This window comes from Leptopilina heterotoma, unplaced genomic scaffold (assembly GCF_015476425.1).
Source record: "Leptopilina heterotoma isolate Lh14 unplaced genomic scaffold, ASM1547642v1 Lhet_1922, whole genome shotgun sequence".
In the NCBI taxonomy this organism is placed as follows: Eukaryota; Metazoa; Arthropoda; class Insecta; order Hymenoptera; family Figitidae; genus Leptopilina; species Leptopilina heterotoma.
Genome location: NW_025110912.1, coordinates 18,542 through 40,026, shown reverse-complemented (window position 1 = coordinate 40,026; position 21,485 = coordinate 18,542). Strand labels below are relative to the sequence as shown.

Sequence of the window (21,485 nt, the reverse complement as noted above, 5' to 3'; positions counted from 1 at the left end):
AATGCGAATTATGCTAATAATTTCATTAGAGAATTCTATCGGAAAAAATGTTTATATCTTTTTGTATCCAAAATGACATTGGATTCAAATAGTTTTTTTTAAAAATAATTTCTTGAAAATTTTGTTAATTTTCATCGGTATTATTGATGTTATCAAAAAGGTTTTCAATTTCTATTAAAGTTTTTTTGTAATTTAAATTCTTTACTTTTTTTTTGTTCTGTAATGTGATCATTTGAGCATTCATTTGTGCACTGTGTTTTTATTTCTTTAAACAAATTTATTAATAACCTTCTAAATTCTAATATACCATTTATATTTATATAGATGTTTTTTGTTAGTTGGAAAGATGATGTCTTTAACTGATTCAAAAAGAATATTGGGATTATGTTAAAAGGAAGGAAAGGGTTAGAGCCAAATAATTAATTGAGAACGAGTTATAATAAAATCTCTTTTATTTGAAATAGTAAACATGTTGAATAGTGATACAATAACGAACATCAATAGTCGATAATTTTAGGCAAGACCGACGGATCTGAGATCGAAATGAAACCAGAGGGGGATCTCAGAGGTCGGGTGCGATGGAAACAAGTGTTCAAGAAAAGAAATAACAATGATCATGCAGTCGAACTGATCTCATAATGGAGCTGCATGATCATAAACAAGTGAACAGAAAAGGTCTAACTAATTAAAACAAAGGAACAGTTATCAAAATTGGAACGAGCTCACCAAGTAGTTGGAAAAGAATGTTGGCTGATAATTCTCAGTAATTTGTGACGTTCCCATTTCCAGAATCCTTGGCAGCCATGAGGTGACTCCCTTTTGGAAGTAGCAGGCACTCTCTCAACTCAGGATCGAAATCGTAGACGTCCGGAATCCTTGGCAGCCATGAGGTGACTCCCTTTTGGAAGTAGCAGGCACTCTCTCAACTCAGGATCGAAATCGTAGACGTCCGGAATCCTTGGCAGCCATGAGGTGACTCCCTTGTGGAAGTAGCAGGCACTCTCTCAACTCAGGAGCGAAATCGTAGACGTCCGTATCAGTCCAAGCTCAGAGGCAAAACTAAACCATCTATCGTAGGTAACTCTTGAAACAGGCTCCGCCTATTGACTTGTAAAATGCTCACGGAAGGGGCTCTGTATAGGTGTTAAGGATGGGAAACGAACTAAATGCGATAACAATGTTAATGACATAAAACAAGAGAGGAGACATGACAGAATAAAAACCCTGTGATCCAGAGGTCACAAGGAGAAAGACACAAAGTGAGTAAGGAGGAAGAAAACAACAATGATTCATCGTTGAGTATATTTAGCAAGTTTTTAAACAGATTATTAGGTAGAAATATTTGTGTATATGATTGTGATGGTTTGAGAAGTATGGTATAAAATATAATATAAAAATAATAAACCTTATCCATGTATATCATGCTGGTTTCTTGGTTATCTATAAGATAATAATAATAATAATAATAATAATAATAATTTAATTATTTAATTTTTTTTTAATTTAAAATTTTTTTTTTAATTTATCAATTATAAAATTTTATGAGTTTCTTATGAAAAGAATTGTATACAACACCTTCCAATACATCCAGCGTTTAGTTTCGTTCATAAGCTACGTAGCTGCATTGTTTGAAAATGGTGTAAAAGGTTTATAAAAAAAACAATCATATATTTTTTACTGAAACTATTAATATTATTTGAAGTATGTTATACGTCAAATTGTAAAATTACATAATTATTTAAAAAATTTTATGAAATATTAACAAGAAATGGAATACAACTAACGTAAATTTTATCTTCTATTTCTATTAATATTAACTTTTCTTTGATTTCATGAATTGGTATAATAATAAGTTCTTCAGTTAATTTTGCACACATTAAGTGTGGAACATCGAATAAAACTCTTCGCTCCGCATCAATACACATTTTTTTAGCTTCGACGAGAATAGATGTTTCTGAATCGTAAATAAATTTGACTATTTTTACAATTGAATTATTTTTTAACTGAATAACTGTATCATTTGTTTTTTTGGTTCTAGTATATTCACTTCCACAATATATTGTACCTTTGTAAATACATTTTGCGTAAAAACGTCCATTTGAACTAGGTCCTAAGAGTAATACATCTTTGTCAGCGGTTCCTCTTTTCGTTGTTTGTACATATTGTTTAATAGAGAAAAGCGAGTCACAAAAGTTAGCTGCAGATTCAGTTTGTATTGTCTGCTTCCATAAAATTTTAAATGAATTCCTCTGCAGCATTCGGCGAGCAATTTGATCGTAAATTCCCTTTGGGCCAGTAACCTGCCTTTTTAAATAAAAGATACCATTTTCGTATGGAAATGCCGATGTTGCCCATAGGGGTCCTGACATTCTAACTGATTGTACTGGATGAATTAAAATGTGTACATTAAATGTCATATTACCAACCCCATATAATAATTCAAATTCACCAACAAATTTTAAAATATCATATTCACATTGCTGCAACTCTATAGAAGATATTGACTTTTTAAGAAGAATGAAAATGGATCTCACCAACAATGAAGTGTGTTAAATAATATTTATACTGGTTTTCTTATCAATTTGTGAATTAATATCAGGCAAAATGCATTCCAAACATGGAAGACTATAGAATAACAACCACGACTGCCATTCAGAAGCCTTCCATTTAGCTTTATCTAAAAAAGATCTAGGTAATCGATGAATTTCATGAGATGGTGTAATTTTAGAAATTATATCGTTAATTTTTTTTCTTTGGTCTTTAGTAAAGTGCCACGAAGAATTACAGTCAGTCCATATTTGAAACAGCTGTTTAACTACACCAATTAAAACTCCGTGCATATATTCACAGGGAAATCCCCACACCATATTAAATAGTATTAACGTCATTAAACTGCTTTCCCCTTTTACTCCATTAATCCAATTTCCTGACTTCATAGCTTTTCGTACGTCTGTATTATGACTCTCAACAGTTCTAATATCATCATCATCATCTTCTTTCAAAATTGGATACCGTACACAATTTTCTTTATGTATACCTTGTGCATAACACCAACTGCAACTACAATATCCATTGAATTGAACTCGATTTTGAATCACTGCTCGAGCAACAGAGTCCACACAGCATAGTAAAGGAACAACTTTTATTATCATATCTTGGTCATTCAAATCTGTGCAATGAAAGCCTTCATTCATTAAATGCAGTGATTGATCTACAAATTTGTGCATGAAATATTGCATTTGGGTTGGTAAAGGTTCTCGATTATCTATGCTCAGGGCACAAAGAAGGGGATATTTGTATCGAAGTTTAGGAGGAAGTTCATTAATGAAGCATTGTATGGGCCAAAAGGATTTCTTAGAGCTGTGAAAAATCGGAGCACCATCAGTATTAAAAGATAACGTTATTGTAAACGAAGAATTACTGTTCTTATTGAAAAAATTTATAACTTTCTTATACAATTGACCATCGTATACATCGCGTATTAAGTTTAAGCTATCATTAACATTTTCTCGAATTTTTTTACTATATTTTATTAATGATCTTTTGACATCTTTATTCTTCAACAATAACTTTAACTGATATTCTAAATCAACTGAGATAAAATAATTTGTTGATGACATGCTTAACTTAAAGTTTTGACCGCACTTCTTACACGTAGATGATGTATTTTTAAATTTTTTCTTCGAAGTGGATGGTAATAAACAAACAGCACAAGTTGTACAATAAAAATTGTACTTAGTAACATCATCAGGAGCATCACATAATTGAGAAAACATGTATTTTGAGAATCGCCAGTCTTTGAACTCGGGCACAGCTAAGACTTTTACAAATTCAATTAAAGTTATTCGAGCTGTGTCAGAAAGAGAAAAACGCAAACAGAATCCTAATATCATAAAAAGCACATCAGAAACACAAAGCGCAGCATTTGGAAACATAATTTCTTTTCCATAATTAAAAAGTTTGGAGAAGCCAATATCTGTTTCTTCATTACATTCAGTAGATTGTTCATTATCAGATACATCGTCGTTGTCAATATCAGAACTTTCCAAATTGATTGACTCATTATCGGAGAAAAAAAAGTCATTGGAATCAATAGACATTGATCGATTAAATTGTCTGTTGGTTTCTTCCTCGTCAATTTTTTCTATATTGCAGGTGTCCATGTCTTCTTGTTGTAGATTTTTGAAAGTACAGTCTTGAGATGTAAGAAATTCAACTGTTTCGTTATCTGATAAAATAATTTCTTCTTCTTCTAAACTGGTAATATCCATTTCATCAGGTTCATTTGAAGTAGAGGGCCCTATTTGAAAAACAATATGAAATACTTTACTTTATATTTGAGATCCACCATCTTCTCAAATTCATTCTTCTCAAATCATCTCAAACATGATAACAAAATAGTTCGACAGTATTTTTGCAATATCACCTTATTTAAACAATAAATTATTAAATTAAGATAATTACCATGTAACAGCAGGGGTGTACTTAATGATCTCTGACTCCATCTAACATGTGTTTGTGCACTGACTTCATGTGGATTGTAATTTGGTTCCAAATACTGCTTGTATCTTTTACGTTTATTTAATTTTCCGTTTTCGTCAGTCATTACTAAAATAAAAAATAGAATATTAATGAAAGTGTGACGTAATAACAATATAAAAGATTGAAAAGTTGTAGAGAAAGTTATTATTGAAAGTTATAGAGCTTGGAAATAGCTTTCAAATCGCTGGATTATAAATAATTTAAAATCAACCATAAATTATGTTTGAATTAAATATATATTATTTATTTAAATTAACACAAAATTAGGTTTCAATTAAATTTAAATATGCTTGACTGAATAGCAAAGATATTTTAAGTTTGATTTAAATAAGATTTATTTGAATCAAACAAATCGTTTTCTTATAGTCACCACCAAAAAAATTAGTGAAAATAACTAATTTGATAGTAAAAAATCAGTTCAAATAGTAGTATTTTACTTATAAAATAAATAATATTAATTATTTATTAATTAAATTCTTTTGTAGGTTATGTTAAAATAACTGAGGTTTTTTTATAACTAATTCAATTAGTGAAATTTTATTATTTTTGTAGTTATTTATTAACTAAAAATTAGTAATTATCTATTAATAAGTTATTTTTTTCACTAATTGATGAAGCAAAAAGTCAACCACGATTTTACTTATAATTAGATATTTTTAACAAATTCAGATTTAGATAGATGCTATAAATTCGATTTACTTTTTCTTATAAAAAGCTTGTTTTAAGTTTAAAATCGGATGACAAAAAATGAATCTTGTCGCTTTATATGTGGTCGCAAGGGGAGAATATGGGTCGTTCCAGAATGAGCTAAAACGCAACGAAGACGCGACGCGTCCCAATGCTAATCAAATGGAGACGCGTCGCGTCTTCGTTGCGTTTTGGCTCATTCTGGAACGACCCTATCAGTCGCAGGTAAAAGTGCACGGACCAGAGGCCTCCCAGGGCCGGATTTACACCTTCGGGGGCCCTAAGCATTAGGCAGGAATTACCAAAAAAGGGGCCCTCAGCACTAAGCCCTTATAAAATTTGAGATAAAAAATGTGACAACTTAAATAAGTGTTTAATATATACAGTGCTCAATAACTTTTGCCCACCCTACAGCGATTAAACACTTTACAAAAAGTTTTGTATTTTGTTTATTATTATAGATAAAAAGCTCAAAAAGGTCTCTTTTTAAAGCTCTTTTCCTAAGCTTTAACACTGTATAAAACAAAATTTAAAAAATTAATTTGTTAATGTTTAAAAAATATTATTGCAACATAAAATTTTTCAATTTTTTTTGGTTGTTTTAAAGCGATACAGTTGTTTAGAAAATCATTGCATATAAATCTAGAACATATGTATATTCAATTATGAACAAATGTCCAGATGTATGTGTGTGTGTGTATGGCACAAAAATTGTGTACAAATTATCTCAGTCAAATTTTGATGGATTGTCCTGACATTTTGCAGGTTTATCGCAGTCATTAATACCTAAAATCTGACACAAAAAATTTCAAAAATATCTACAAAAAATTTTTTTATACAATTTTTCTAAAATTCAGAAAAAATTTTTTTTGTATTTTTTAAAATAATTTTTTTATTTGTTAATATTTTCATGAATTATTCTCAAAATTACATTTCTGACAAGAAAACGAATCGATTGATGTATACAAAGTAAATATTTTATCAAAATTTATAAAATTAATAAATATTTTTCTTTTTCACAAAAAATTCAAATTTTGTATTTTTTTCATTTTTTTTTTCATATTAATATGTGACTGTCCACGACAAAACACGGCTTAGGTCCAAAAAATCAATTTGAGTTTTTTAAGGTAATCGTCAGATTTTATGTTGCTTTTTCAAATGCAAAAGTCAAAAGTTAAAAATATCAATTACTTTCGACAATATATCGTTTTAAAGATGGGTATGTGTTTTCTCGTGGACAGTCACATATTAATATTTTGAAATGATTATTCTATCATAAAAAAGAAGCAATTGGCAAATGAAAGTGTAAATTTCACCAAATATTTATATAACAACTTATAAATGATTTATATAATTTTATTTTTAACAAATCTTCTGGACGAACCCTTTTGTACATAGTTTTTCAAAAGTTTGCAAAAACGCAATTTTTATATATTGAGGAAGCTAAATGGTCATGAAATGAACAACTTGTTTTTCAATTGTTCATAACTCAAAAACTGTTCGTTTAAAAAAAATTTTTTCAAAGCATAAATTGTTCATTTTTTCATGTAGAATCAGAAAAAAAAATATACAACATTAAAAAAAAAAAATTTTTAACATATTTTTTGAAAAATAATTTTTTTGCTTTTTTATATTTTTAAGTATTAATCATTGAAGTTCGCAACTTTTACTCACCATAACAAACAAGTAAATTTATTGTCGTATTTATGTAATTAATTGCAACTAAGCAATTAGTTAAAAAACTTTTGATCAGTTTACAAACAAAAAACTTAATTATATTATCAAAAGTGATTTAAATGCCCGTGTGGAAAAGTGGTGTTGGCCCACGCCGGGGGCCCGCATGGATCGCCCACATCCATGAGGGGCCCATGTGGGTGATCCAGGGGAGGCCCCTCATGGAAACGACATGCTGATCGATGAGGGCGCCCGCATGGGCGATCCACGCGGGCGCCCTCGTCGGCCCCCGGCGTGGCCCTCGCGTTTGCCCTCGACTTTATTTTTCAAAATTAAGTTAATAAATTAATTATTTATTAATAATAAACAAGTTCAATTATTAATAAATAACATTGTTACTAAACGATTTTTACTTTTTTTAATTAAATCGTGACAAAAAAAAAAAAAAATTCTGACGCACGCGGGTACAGAACCTACGACCTACGGACTATCAGACAAACACTTTACCACTGTGCTAAGGGACCTACTTGAAATTTATTTCTCTATAGTAGGTGACTAGCTGACACTTGCTTTTGATGATTCAATAAAACATTATTGACACTAATACACCATAACAAAAAAACGTGTTTTTTATTGTTTAAAATCATTATAAACATTAATTTTTGTTATGTAGAAAAATATTTTTTGTTTGGACTTAGAAATTTTTGCTGGTAAATGATGTGGACGATCCATGCGGGCCCCTCGCGTGGTCCCTCAAGGATTTGCCCTCATGTGAGTTTTATATTTTTTAAAAAGTAACATTAAATATTTGTTACAAACGTGTTTTTCATTGTTTAAAATCATTATAAACATTAATTTTTTGTTGTAAAAAAAAATTTTTTGTTTGGACTTAGAAATTTTTGCTGGTAAATGATGTGGGCGATCCATGCGGGCCCCTCGTGTGGGCCCTCAAGGATTTTCCCTTATGTAAGTTCAATATTTTCAAAAAAATGTCAAAACATTTCTGTTAAAAACGTGTTTTTGATTGTTTATAATTATTATAAACTAATTTTTGTTATGTAAAAAAATATTTTTTGTTAGGACTTAGAAATTTTTGCTATTCAATGATGTGGGTGATCCATGCGGGCCCCTCGCGTGGGCCCTCAAGGATTTGCCCTCATGTGAGTTCGATATTTTCAAAAAAGTGTAAACAAATTTTTGTTAAAAATGCGTTTTTCATTGTTTAAAATGATTGTACACGGAAAAAATAAGTTCAGCAGATTTTACGAAACTAATTTCGCACTAGCGGATATTTAAGATTCCTTGACGAAGTTTTTCAAAAACCCAGAAACTTTCACTACTTTAAGCAGAACAATTTTCGAGAAACTGCAACCAGTGTTGTAATTTATAAAACAAGCTTGAATGTAGAAATGTTTCGTATTTTCTGGTGAACATTTTATCAGAAAATGGTAAAAATGTTTCGTGCAATCTAAAAACGCGTGGTTTGAGTTTTCACTTCGCTGTCTATCGTGAATCCTCGAACACAGAGTTTCGTAAAATTCTATACGGGGTGTACCAAAAGTCGCGTTATAAATAGATATGTTGAAGCTTGTCTCGTCGCGTCGGTATTAACTTGTCTGCTGTATATAGAGATAATATGGAAGGAAAAAGAGAACTGCTTTACCTGCCGGTAACATTTGGATAATTGTTTTCTTTTACGTATTTCACGTTTCATTGTTCCAAATTCGTAACATTTTTTATGTGATTTTGTAATCCAAACTTTTAATTATTATTAATTTTTTTTAATTTACATTCCAATAAATTTCATAGTTTATCATAATATTTACCGATGACAATAAATATATATATATATATATATATATATATATATATATATATATATATATATATATATATATATATATATATATATATATATATATATACACATATATATTAATTTCTCAAAATTTTAATTAATTCTAATTTTTATTAGTTTTAACTGTTATTACTTCAAATTTTAGACAATTTAATATTTAAATTTTTTGAGTTTGAATTTAATTTTGAAAATTTTTTGCAATTTATTTATAATTTAAAATTAAGAATAAAATTATTTTTTAAAAATTGAAAAATTTTATAGAGATTTTATAACCAATTATAATTAAAAAATGTTATTTTAAAAACAAAAAATATTTTGTATAACTTTTAAAAAAATGATTTTTTAAAAAATTAATATTCAGTATATTGACATTTCTCACAAGCGCAGTTTTAATCTCCTCAGTTAGTATATAAAGAAACTCAATTCTTTCATCTACAAGTGCGAGTTATATTGTATGTGCGTTGCGTCAGAATTCGTTTATATGTATGCGTATTTCCGTTAAGTTAGTGTCAGAATAAAATAAGCCAATCCAAGCGAACCATTGCGTTGTAGAGTGCAGTCACATGTGTCGAACCAATCATCTATCTCCTATAGAAGTCGAGAAAAAATGGTCTTGAGAGCTCATTGGTACATTAAGAAATTCTTTTTTCTGCTTTATTCGTTTTTTTCTCCGTGAATATTTTTTTCCGTGGCGCATGCGCTTCAGGCTAAACATTTTACAAAACTCTTGAATTAGAACGTCCAACCGATCATTTGTGAATTCCATAGAATTTTTTTTGAGTTTTCGAGAAACGCAGTCATCATATATTACTATTGATTCTGTTTTATCTTATACTAAACTCCTCTCCGTATCCGCTATTCCAAAATTAGTTTCGTAAAATGTACTAAATTAATTTTTTCCGTGTAAACATTAATTTTTTGTTGTAAAAAAATATTCGCTGTTTGGACTTAGAAATTTTTGCTAGTCAATGATGTGGGCGATCCATGAGGGCCCCTCGTGTGGGCCCTCAAGGATTTGCCCCCATGTGAGTTCAATATTTTCGAAAAAATGTAAATAATTTTATGTGAAATATGTGTTTTTCATTGTTTATAATCATTCTAAACATTAATTTTGAAGTAATAAAAAATTATTTGAGGTTTGGACTTAGAAATTTTTGCAAGTCAATGATGTGGGCAATCCATGCGGGCCCTCGGCGTGGCCCTCATGGATTTGCCCACATGGATCAGCCCTCGTCGGCCCCCGCCGGGGGCCCTCACGTCGTGTGGACTTCATGGGGGCTTTTTCCACAAGAGTGATTACTGAGTTAAAATTATTGAAAATAATTACATGAATACGACAATAAATTTATTTGTTTGTTGTGGTAAGTAAAAGTTGCAAATTTCTATGATTAAAACTTAAAAATATAAGAAATTCAAAATTTTTTTTTTAAAAAAATATGTTAAAAAAATTTTGTATATTTTTTTCTGATTCTACATAAAAAAATGAACAATTTATGTTCTTAAAAAATTTTTTTTAAACGAACCGTTTTTGAGTTATCAACAATTGAAAAAAATGGCTAATTATTTAAACAAATGATCATATTATTCTTAAAAATTATCAAAAATAAATTTTAAAAAATGCGTTTTAAAGGTGAGAAAACTAGCTTTAAAATGATATAAGTGTGATTTACATGCGATGATTTTCTAAATAACTGTATCGCTTTAAAAAAACCAAAAAAATAAAAAATTTTATGTTGCAATAACCTTTTTTTAAATATTAACAAATTATTTTTTTTAATTTTTGTTTTATACAGTATTAAAGCTCAGGAAAAGAGCTTTAAAAAGAGACCTTTTTTGAGCTTTTTATCTTTAATAATAAACAATATATAAAACTTTCTGTAAAGTGTTAAACGCTACGCTGTAGGGTGGGCAAAAGTTATTGAGCGGCACTGTATATGTATTTCAATTTCGTTATAAAATAATATATTTATAAACATTCTTTTACTTTTATGAGAGAAATTTAATTTTTATATAATAAATTTAAAGAACATTTTTTTACATTTTCTTTAGCACCACTGCAAAATTTAAAAATTACATTTTTTTTAATTTAAAAAAAATATAATCTTGGAAAAATTTGGGGGCCCTCGGCAAGCCGGGGCCCTAAGCAACTGCTTATTTTGCTTATACATAAATCCGGCCCTGAGGCCTCCACTGCTATACCTGACAAGTATATCCCTTGAGTCAGTATTCCTGAAAGGAGCCACCCAAAACCTTTTAATTTTCTTTTACATTGTAATGTGGCTATTTCAACAGTATTTTATGTACAGAAATAATAATACCAAAGGATTTTGAAACAAAATTTTGTTAATGTTATTAACTATTGGAAATTTTGAACGTATTTGTGTTTCATTAAAAATTTAAATTCTCAAAAACTTATTAATTGATTTTAATGTTTTAAGTCACATTTTATTTGTCTAGAAATGAAGAATAATTGATATTAATTTCAGATAAAAATGTTTAATTTTAGTACAAAAAGTAATTGTTTATTAATAAACAAATTATTAATATATAGTGTGCAAAATAATTCATTGAGAAAAAAACGCCACGAAGCCTTACGGGTAGATTACCGTTCTCATTGGTGAAAAGTGCACGAAGTTAAAAAAATTCTTTTTTTCATATACGGAAATATTTTTGGAATTGCGGTTTTTTTATTTGAATAGTACATAAATATATATAAACTTTTTACATATTTATATTAAAAAAAAATTAAAAATGGCGGCTGTAGCTTAACTACATACGGCGCCGTATATTTTATGCGCCGTACGTTCCACTGCCTCGCCAGGTTATCCGAATAAAAAATTATTCCTATAACCTGGCGAGGCTGTGGAACGTACGGCGCAAAAAAAATACGGCGCGCATAGTCTTCTATAAGTTAAACTTCAGCCGCCATTTTAAAATTTTTTTAATATAAATATGTAAAAAGTTTATATAATTATATTTAAGTAAAAAAAACGCAATTCGAAAAATAGTTCTGTATATGAAAAAAAATTCCCCAACTTCATGCTTTTTTCACCATTGAGAACAATAACCTCCCCTCAGCCGCGTAGGAACGAATTATTTTCCGGGGGGGGCAAACTACATATATAGAGATATATTTAACAATGTAATATGTATATAACTGGGGGGCAACTGCCCTCCTTGCCCCCCGGTTCCTACGCCACTGCCTCCCCTTAAATTGTTTAAACTTAAGCATTTGCTTCATCTATCAAAATTATTTATACCAGTACCAATAACTTTTCCTGAAGAATAATTTTCATTTGGAATTATGCAATATTAAAAATGTTTAAGTCCAATCAGTAATCAATAAGGGACAGAGAAGCGCCCTTCACCGCATTATAAATACTTAAGTTTAAACAATTTAAGATTTCGTGACATTCTTCTTCTTAACGGAATATTTTTCACTAATATTTAAAGAATCCCAAGTAGCACGTAACGTTATTGATATGATACATGTAATATTAGTAACATTACAATGTCACATGTAATGTTAGTAACATTACTGTGATATTACAGTAACGTTACGTACTACTTGGGAACATTATAGTAATTTTTTCGACTTGAATTATAGCCCAGAACACTATTAATTATTAATTTTTTATTAATAAGAAATTTCTTTTTGCACTGAATTAAATATTTTTATCTGAAAATAATGTCAATTGAGCGGATGGGAAAAAGAACTCGCTGAGCGCGTGACCGAAAGGGATAGTTCCAGTCAGGTAGCAGTGTGTAGCCCAGAGGCGCTCACTGCTACCTGACTGATATTATCCCTTGCAACCGCGCGCTCAGTTAGTTCTTCTTCAAAATCCTTTTTGCGTCCGTATCTCAAATATCATCCAAAATCTGAATCCATCAAATCGAAATTTTCTTAGGTATATAAAGTACTATTAAATTAACCATATTACGACGAAAAAGAAAATTAAAAGAAAAGGTTTTGAGTAGTTCCTTTCAGAAATTCTTACTCCTTTGCAACCGCGCGTAGAAATATTATTTCTTACATAAGGTCATTAAAAAAAAAAGTATTTATTTATTGCATTTATAGTTGATAAGTATATCCATAAATTTACTTACACTTACTACACTGCATTAAACACAGTTTTATTAGAAACTTGATATTGTAAATTTTTTTTTTTAAAGTTTTGAAATGTATATAGATATCGCTAAAACGGAACTTACTTACTTCACTTTTCTTGTGTAAATTTAATCTTCTTTTATATATTTACTACACTGTAAAAAGAAGTGTGTTACTGGAATGCACTTCAAGTGCATAAATGATGTCCCAGATCTGAACACACTTTGAAGTGCATTACCCTCATGCGTTTTGGTCACAAATGTAATGTATTTTACTGTTTTATGCACTTTAAAGTGCATAAAAATTTGAAGGCTAAATGCATTAAAACACACTTCTTTTTACACCCAGTAAAAAAAGAAGTATTGAGTGGAGCGTTTAGGAATTGAGTGAAGCTCTGAGCCAATACGGATTCGAGTAAAAACCGTATTGGGACGTCTGACTCAATCTTTTTTTCATCCGCCGAATACGGTCTTATTTTAGTATTAAAATTATAATCATAAGACCAGAGTTCACATTATAAATTGAAAGCACAATTGTCCTGGAATGTAAAAATGCCGATTTCGATAAGAAGCAGTGAATATTTGTTAAAAATTGGTAAAAGCAAAGTTTGATAAGCGCGACTGAATTTACCATGTGAATAAATGAAGTGGTAAGTTTAAATGGACGAAATGGACTGAAAGAAATCTACTGTTACCGACAGAAATTTACATTACCGACGGCATTTTTACATTCCAGGACAATTGTGCTTTCAATTTATAATGTGTACTCTGGTCATGTGATTTTAATTATAATGCTAAAATAAGACAGTATTCGGCGGATGAAAAAAAGATTGAGTCAAACGTCCCAATACGGTTTTTACTCGAATCCGTATTGGCTCAGAGCTTCACTCAATTCCTAAACGCTCCACTCAATACTTCTTTTTTTACTGGGCAGTGTAAACATATAAATATTCTGCACACAAATTTTAATCACTTCACAATATTTGAAATGCACAAATATTTTACAAAATTATGAAAAACACTACTGCTATGTCGACACGAAAGTCAAACATCGAATGAATTACTTTTCGCATTATTCTTGCACTAGACCTGAAGAAGAAGGTAGAGAGACAGATAATTAAAAACTAATTAGTACCTAGCATTAAAATATACTTAAATTTTAATTATAATGGTGTACATTAATGGCATTAATATATTTTCTTACTTTGAGAAATTTAAACAAATCACTTTTCTACTACTATACAATAATTATAATTTTAAAATAGGAAATTTGTAATAATTTATTTCTGTAAATATTTTGTTTATATTTAAAACATTTTGTTTCTAATTAAAGTTTATTATAATTATATTAAAGATTTAGTCTATTCTATTATGTAGAAAAGTGTTTAAGTGTTAAAGTGTTTCTTTGTTAACCCCTTAACTGTGAATGACGTGTATACACGTCATGAAAAAAACTGGCCCAAACAGTGGATGACGTGTATACACGTCATGGCCCAAAAAAGAAAACATCTTAACGTATATTCGCAAAAATTCTTACTTGGAGGGTTTTTGGGGTCGCTGATCACGATTCTGAAGTCATATTTTCAAAATAAATAATTTTTCATACAAAATGGTCGCCAAAAATTTTAAAAAATTTCAAAAGTGAACAAATTCTTTTAAAAATTTTTACCATTTAAACTTTAAAAAACTAATAACAGATTCGTAATCAGCAGCCCCAAAAACCCCCGAATAACGAATTTTTAGCGTATCCAAGGATTTTTTCTAAATCGTGAACGCTATTTTGGATCCGATATTTTGAATTTTAAAAAACTAATGTCAGATTCGTAATCAGCGACCACGAAAACCCCCGAATACCGTGTGTCATGAAAATTTATTCACAAGAAGGTCTTACACATTTTGGGACCATTTTGTTATATTTTAGCTACACACTGAAGGGGTTAATAAATATTTTTTTTAAATCCTAGTAACAGTAACAGGTCGATATGTTTATCTCTATTCGAAAAATGGATTTATCAGCTTTTGAAAACTTGCTTTTCATACACTAAGGGGCCGTCCATAAACCACGTGGACACATTTGGGGGGGTGAATCAAAAGTCCACGTTTGTCCATGAAGGGGAGGGGGGGGTGTTAAAGCAAATGTCAACGTGGACATATAATCAAAGATATTTCCAAAAAAGATATCTTAAGCTTAATCAGAATGATCATAAGTTTCAGTTAATCAATTTCCCTGACAATTTACTGATATTAAAATTAATTTCCCTGACAAAATTCTTTTTACAGGAAAATATGAATGTTTACGGAAAATGAGTAACATTTATGATTTTAATTATTTTTTAAAATGACAATTATAACCCTTCCTGAATTCAATTATTTTCTACAATTTCCACCCAGTAAAAAAAAGTATTGGAAGAGAGCGAATAGTATTGTCGGTGAGTTTCTGCCAATACGGTTTTCACGCGAAAACATATTGGCAGAAACTCACCGCCAATACTATTCGCTCTCTTCCAATACTTTTTTTTACTGGGCAATTAAACCTTCGTCTTTGAATCAATTAATTTAAATAATTTTCCGAAAGTTCTTCTAAAATTCTGTTATATTTTTAAATTATTTTTGAATTTGATTGATAAATTTTAATTAAAAATTTTTAAAATGATTGTTTCCTCTAAAATGTTAAAAATAATTTTAAAATGTTATTTTTTTGTATATATTTGAATTTTTGAAAATATGTAATTGAGAATATTGAATTTTAAAAAATTAGAAGCTAATTTTCATTAATTTTCATTTTTAAATTTACCTTTAAAGATTTTTTATTCTACAAAAATTGTAACGAAAGACTTAAAATAAATTAATTATTTTCAATTAAATTTTACAAAATTTCAACTATTCAAAAAGATTTGTTTATACAGGGTGGCCATTTTTTTGTAAAAAAAAATTCACGGTCATTTCCCGGTCATAAATTATTTTTCCCGGTCATATAGTAGGTATTCAAATTTAAAAAAATTCAAATTTTAAATCCTTTAAATTTGAATAATTTTTAAGAATTGCTACTGTAACTTATTAACAATTATTTTCAAAATTTCAATTCAATTATATTCTAGAAATAACTAAAATATTTCTAAAATCCACTTGTTTACAAGACAATTTCATGAAATTTTGAATAATTTAAAAATTTTTCAATTAAATATTAGGTACATATTTAAAAACATAACTAATTTGAAAAAAATGTGAATAAAAATATTTTTAAAAACTGACTTATTCAGAATTTTTAATTAAAATCTTTTAAAATTCAACTTTTCTAAAACTTAAATTTGAAATTTTTTAAAATTCAATCTATAATAATTATTAATTTAACATTCTAAAATACAGAAAAGTTTGCTTATCAATAATTGCAAAAAAAACTAATTGATATTAATGCAAAATACGATTTTTTAAAAATTTATTTTCTAAAAAAAGAAATTTTATTTATTTTTATATACATTATTTATTATTCTAAAATTAATTTTTATAAATTTCGTATCACGTTTGTTCTAATTAGTTCAAATTTTTAATAATTCTTATTTGTTTTGTTATAATATTATTGCAAAAAAATTTTTAAATTGATTTATTTTTCACTATTCTATACGATGTGAAATTTTTTCTCATTGAAATTTTTTTGACAAGTTTAATTAAAATTATATTTTGTTTAATTATTGTTAGAAATAGAAAGAATTTAAAATTAAATTTAATATTTTCTTTTTCTAAATCTGTTACGTTGGACAGCAAAATTCATAATTTTCTTATAAATTCTAGAAATTGAATATTTTTATAGTACTTTTTATAAAATTCTCTGACAAAATATAAATAGATTTTATAGAAGATCGTTCAATCTTTTTTAATGAAATATAGTTAATACCTAAGTCTTGAAATAAATATTTTTATTTTTTCTCACAAAATAATGTGTGTCTTTAAAAAAAATCCAAAATCCCGGTCAAGTTCAAAATTCATTGTCATTTCCCGGTTTCCCGGTCCAGCGGCCACCCTGATTATAGTTATTTTTCACATTATAAAAATCAAAATAACTTGTACTTTTTTTTAACTAAAAATTGTAGTATTTTGTCGCAATTATTTTAAATGAGTCGAAAAAAGTCACAATTTTCTTAATTTCCCCGACAAAATTTTTTCCTGACATTTCCCTTACTTTACTGACATTCTTGCTTTGAAATATGTTCAAAAATAATCTTTTTTATTTTTTAACATACAGGAGTAAAAAAAACTTATTTTTTTAATTTGCAATATCCACGTGGACAATTGTATAGAGGGGAGGGGGTTTGACAAATGTCCACGACTGTCCACAACGGGGGGCGGGGGGGTAAAAAATTGGTGAAAAATTGTCCACGTGGTTTATGGACGGCCCCAAATCAGATAAAGAAAACGCTTTGAATTTTTCAAATAATATTCGACGTGATACTCCTTCAACACATGAAGCTGCCAACAATTTTCAAAAAACTAATAAGGTAATATACATTTATTTCAGTAGTAAATTGTTCTATTAAATTATCTTTTTTGGTTCATTTTCACAGCTTAGCTATGCCTGTCTGCGGGCTAGAAGGGTGCATGGATGTGAGCAAGAAAAATTTCAATTTGAGTTCTCTATCTCGCTCACACTCATTCGACCATCTTATATATATATATATATATATATATATATATATATATATATATATATATATATATATATAACACTGTAATGTATGACACTATAATATATGACTCTATTTTTTGCAGGAATGTCAAAATAATGATATAAACAAACTGAAACGTATATTGAAGGAAAAAGAGATAGAATTGAAAAAATGTAAAAATGAAATAAAAAAAATAAAGCAACAACTAAAGGATGAGATCAAGAAGACTAGAGACAGGAGGTAAAACTTCGGTAGTGGGGGTATGGCAATGCTGAGTCGCTCAGCTGATGTATGGTCAGGCGTTTACTTTTAAAAAAGTTTTCGCCGCAATAGACCACATGGACTTCTGCGCATCTAAACACGTAAACACGGGAAAATATATTCTACACAAATACAATATGAAATATAAGTCTTTATTTTTACAAACATCTTTTAGTTATTAAAAAAAAAGTTTTAAAAACAAAAAAATGTGTAAACTGTATCCCTATTGAAAATCCTATGTGAAATCCCTTGTAAAATCCCAAGTGGATTCCCATGTAGGGATATTCAATAAGGCGGATAATGTTTTTCACATGGGATTTGGTTTAGGATTTGACATGGGAAAATCATTATAAATAAATGATACTGTTTTTCACTTGGGGATTGACTTGGGAAAATAATTATAAATAAATGATACTGTTTTTCACATGGGATTCGGTTTAGGATTTGACTGGGAAAAACATGTGGGATTTGATATGGTTTTATGCATAGATGAACTGTTCAAATTCCCCATGTCTATTCCTAACTAAAATCCTGTCTCAATTTCCCATATGGTTTGACATGGGAAACCACATGGTAAACCACGTGGTTTCCTTCATGGAAGTAGGGTTTTACATGGTTTTTGACATAGGATCCCATGTGGTTTCCCATATGGGGATTTTCAATAGGGTAGCATGAAGTGCATTAAAAGTTAACAAAAAGTAATAGTCATATAGTGATGTGTTTATATTTCTTCTTGTTACAACTTTTCACACAGCACGTTTTCGGAATTTTTAACTATTTGCATAACACTTAATTTAATAATCACTTACATTATTTCTATATATCCGTTATGACACACATTGTGTCTCGATTGCACTTTAAAGTTAACCTCAAATTAAAATCATATCATACACATATGTAAAACATATATGGTATACAAGAATTTGAATGTGTGAGTGATGTGCAGAAGCACCGCGCCGGCGACTTTTCGAAACGAAAAACGCCTGGTTAATGAAAGGCTCTTGACTCATCCCCACTACCCAAGTTTCACCTCCTGTCTCTAGCCTTCTTGGATGAGATTAATCAGAAAAATGATTTACTTATATTAAATATGGAACTGCAAAGAACGGTCATAGGACAATTTTCAAATTTAAATTGTGAATATCTCCACATATAACTATTATAATTACTTTATTATTAAAAATTATACTCAATTTTTCAAATTTTATTAATTAAAAAAATTTTACAGCAAATCTAAAAGAACTGACGTCTGAGGTTGTAGAAGCAGCAAATATGACTGGAAAGGAATGCGCGGACAGAATTGGTTCCATTAAAGAGAATGAGGTAAAAATAATCAAATTTATCTGAATTGTTTTATTTACTTACAATAATTTAATTATGTGTATATATTTATACAGATACATCTTGGTCGAAACGTGTGGATAAAAAAAATGGTCTATGACGCAATCAAGGGGAAGTCCCGGATAACACCAGCTCTATTTGTTAAGGAAATGGCATTGGCTGTCTTTGGAGCAAACACACTTTTAGTTAGCACAATAACTGGCAATACTTCAAACCGATCAAAAAGTAAAAAGATCACTAATGCAGAACAGGAAATTTTGAAATTAGATCCAGTTAAATTGATGGCTATTAGAGGTTCGTACTAATAAATTCCAAGATGCTTACTTAATCATCTTGATAACAAGGGAATTAAAGTAAATGTAGCATTATAAAAATTTGCCAATGATTGATTTTCAAGGTATTAAAATTAAAATATTTTTAGATATAACGTTTCACTGGATGACAATAGAATTAAAGAAAGATGCATCTGCAGCAGAAATGGAAAGATTGAAAGTTAGTAAATATATTTCACATAAAATAAGTGAATTAAAACGAACTATTAACAAAACCCAAGGATCTGTTGATATTGCAGGTGTGTATATTTTGCTTATTTTCATTATTAAATTAAATCGAGTAATGTGTATATGCATTTACATTTTATTTAATATTTACATCAAATGTGTTTCAAATATAAAAATGTGAAAATTGTGTTTCAGATAATGATACAGCTGAAAAAGAAGTAAACGGAAACAATGTTACTAATACCGATATAGGAACTGATGTGATAACTGATGAGATAACCAGCGAGATAACTGATGAGATAACCAACGAGATAACTGAGACAGATGATAATTACAGTTATATTGACAGCGACGATGAATATCAAAGTAGTAGTGAAGCTGACAGAAACATTGAAAATGGCAGTGATAAAGATAATGAAGATAACAACAGCGATATCCCAGTAAGAAACGAAAAATTGAAAAGTATTAAAAAGATTCTATTCTTTTGAATGCCATTTCTGTCCAATACTTTTCTATACAGTGAGAGCAATATAAATAGTAACGATATCAATCCTCTTGAATACCCAGTAAGAAAGCAAAGATTAAGAAGCATTAAAAAAATTCTATCCTTTTGAATACCATTTCTGCCCTATGCTTCTGAATTCCGCGACAGTAGTATAATAATATAATACTAATATTGTTGACATATAGAATGCAGAAACGCGGTTCCAATGAAAAATTGAAAAGTGATATAATGACAGGCTGTAATAATTTCGGATGGGATTGGAAAGCATTCTGAAAAAAAGTTTGTCTTTGTTAAAAATTACAAAAAGAATTGAATAGCATTTATTTTTAGACGAAACGTGGTCCTATCATGGTATAGAAAAGTATTGGACAGAAATGGCATTCAAAAGTATTGGATAATTTCTACTACACCATACAGAGTTTGAATTATTTCAATCCTTTTCAATTTTTCGTTTCTTACTGGGATCTTCAGTGTCGCTGACGATAATGATTTGATCAGCAGAAACGAATTTAACATTAATTAAAAATAACGTCGATCCCCTTTTTATTGATCCTGTAAATATGGACAGCAATATTTTGTAATATGCAGTTAGTTTTATAAAACATTTATTATAAAAATGGTTACCCTTCGCCAATCTAGAGTAAATCACAAGTATTATTATCTATTTATTAATCATTATAATTTACACGAGACACGATTAAACATTTACAAATATATTTTGTACTAATTTTTAAGGCTAATATTATAATTTTACTAGGAAATCAACTAAAATTGGAAAAACTGAATTTTTTATAATGGACTAAAGAAAGTTAATAAATAACATTGTTGATGCTTTTAAATAAATACAAAAATAATAAATATTTTAAATAAACTTATTGATTGTACCTAAACATAATTGTAAAATCATTATAATATATGTATGTATAAAAAAATTTTTTAGTCAAACATAATTATTGAGTGTGATAAAATTTCTGATATTCTGTAATAAAAATTCTATTAGAGATTCAAACTGGACTTTAAAAAATATATATATTAATTTTTGACTAGCAAATTTATATTTGTATATAAATATATTCAATTTGATAAACTTGTTATAAAAATATTGGATAAAACTTTCTAGATATTACTTCAAATTACTAATTTTGAAAAGATTAAATGGCATAATAATTTCTTTCTATTGAATTAAATGAATAATAAGTATTTATTTTAATAGACTTTGTATTCAATACAACCCGTGTAGAAATTGCCATGTTATGGCCTACACAATGATCAAAAGATCTGGCCCCGATTTGGGCCATGGTTAAATTTCTACACGGAAATTGATAGAATCGTATTCAATATGCCCAAAT

General features: G+C 28.8%; 2 protein-coding genes across 3 annotated transcripts; one reads left to right on the top strand and one right to left on the bottom strand.

Moving 5' to 3' along the window:
* Positions 1-1,532: 1,532 nt before the first annotated feature.
* LOC122500978 lies at positions 1,533-13,203 on the bottom strand. 2 transcript variants are annotated; one of them, XM_043610167.1, is made up of 2 exons: positions 12,978-13,203; positions 1,533-4,608 (listed from the first exon to the last, which is right to left on the bottom strand). In XM_043610167.1, the coding sequence occupies exon 2, from the start codon at positions 4,269-4,271 to the stop codon at positions 2,550-2,552; it is 1,722 nt and encodes a 573-aa protein (XP_043466102.1). In that variant the 5' UTR covers positions 4,272-4,608; positions 12,978-13,203; the 3' UTR covers positions 1,533-2,549. The 2 variants fall into 2 exon arrangements, with proteins under 2 accessions (XP_043466102.1, XP_043466101.1); XM_043610166.1 differs by lacking the exon at positions 12,978-13,203 and having other exon boundaries at positions 1,533-4,300; positions 4,465-4,709.
* Positions 13,204-18,646: 5,443 nt separating this feature from the next.
* LOC122500976 lies at positions 18,647-20,193 on the top strand. The gene is made up of 5 exons (XM_043610165.1): positions 18,647-18,926; positions 19,019-19,113; positions 19,188-19,425; positions 19,553-19,702; positions 19,827-20,193. The coding sequence occupies exons 1-5, from the start codon at positions 18,881-18,883 to the stop codon at positions 20,117-20,119; spliced, it is 822 nt and encodes a 273-aa protein (XP_043466100.1). The 5' UTR covers positions 18,647-18,880; the 3' UTR covers positions 20,120-20,193.
* The last annotated feature ends 1,292 nt before the right edge of the window (positions 20,194-21,485 follow it).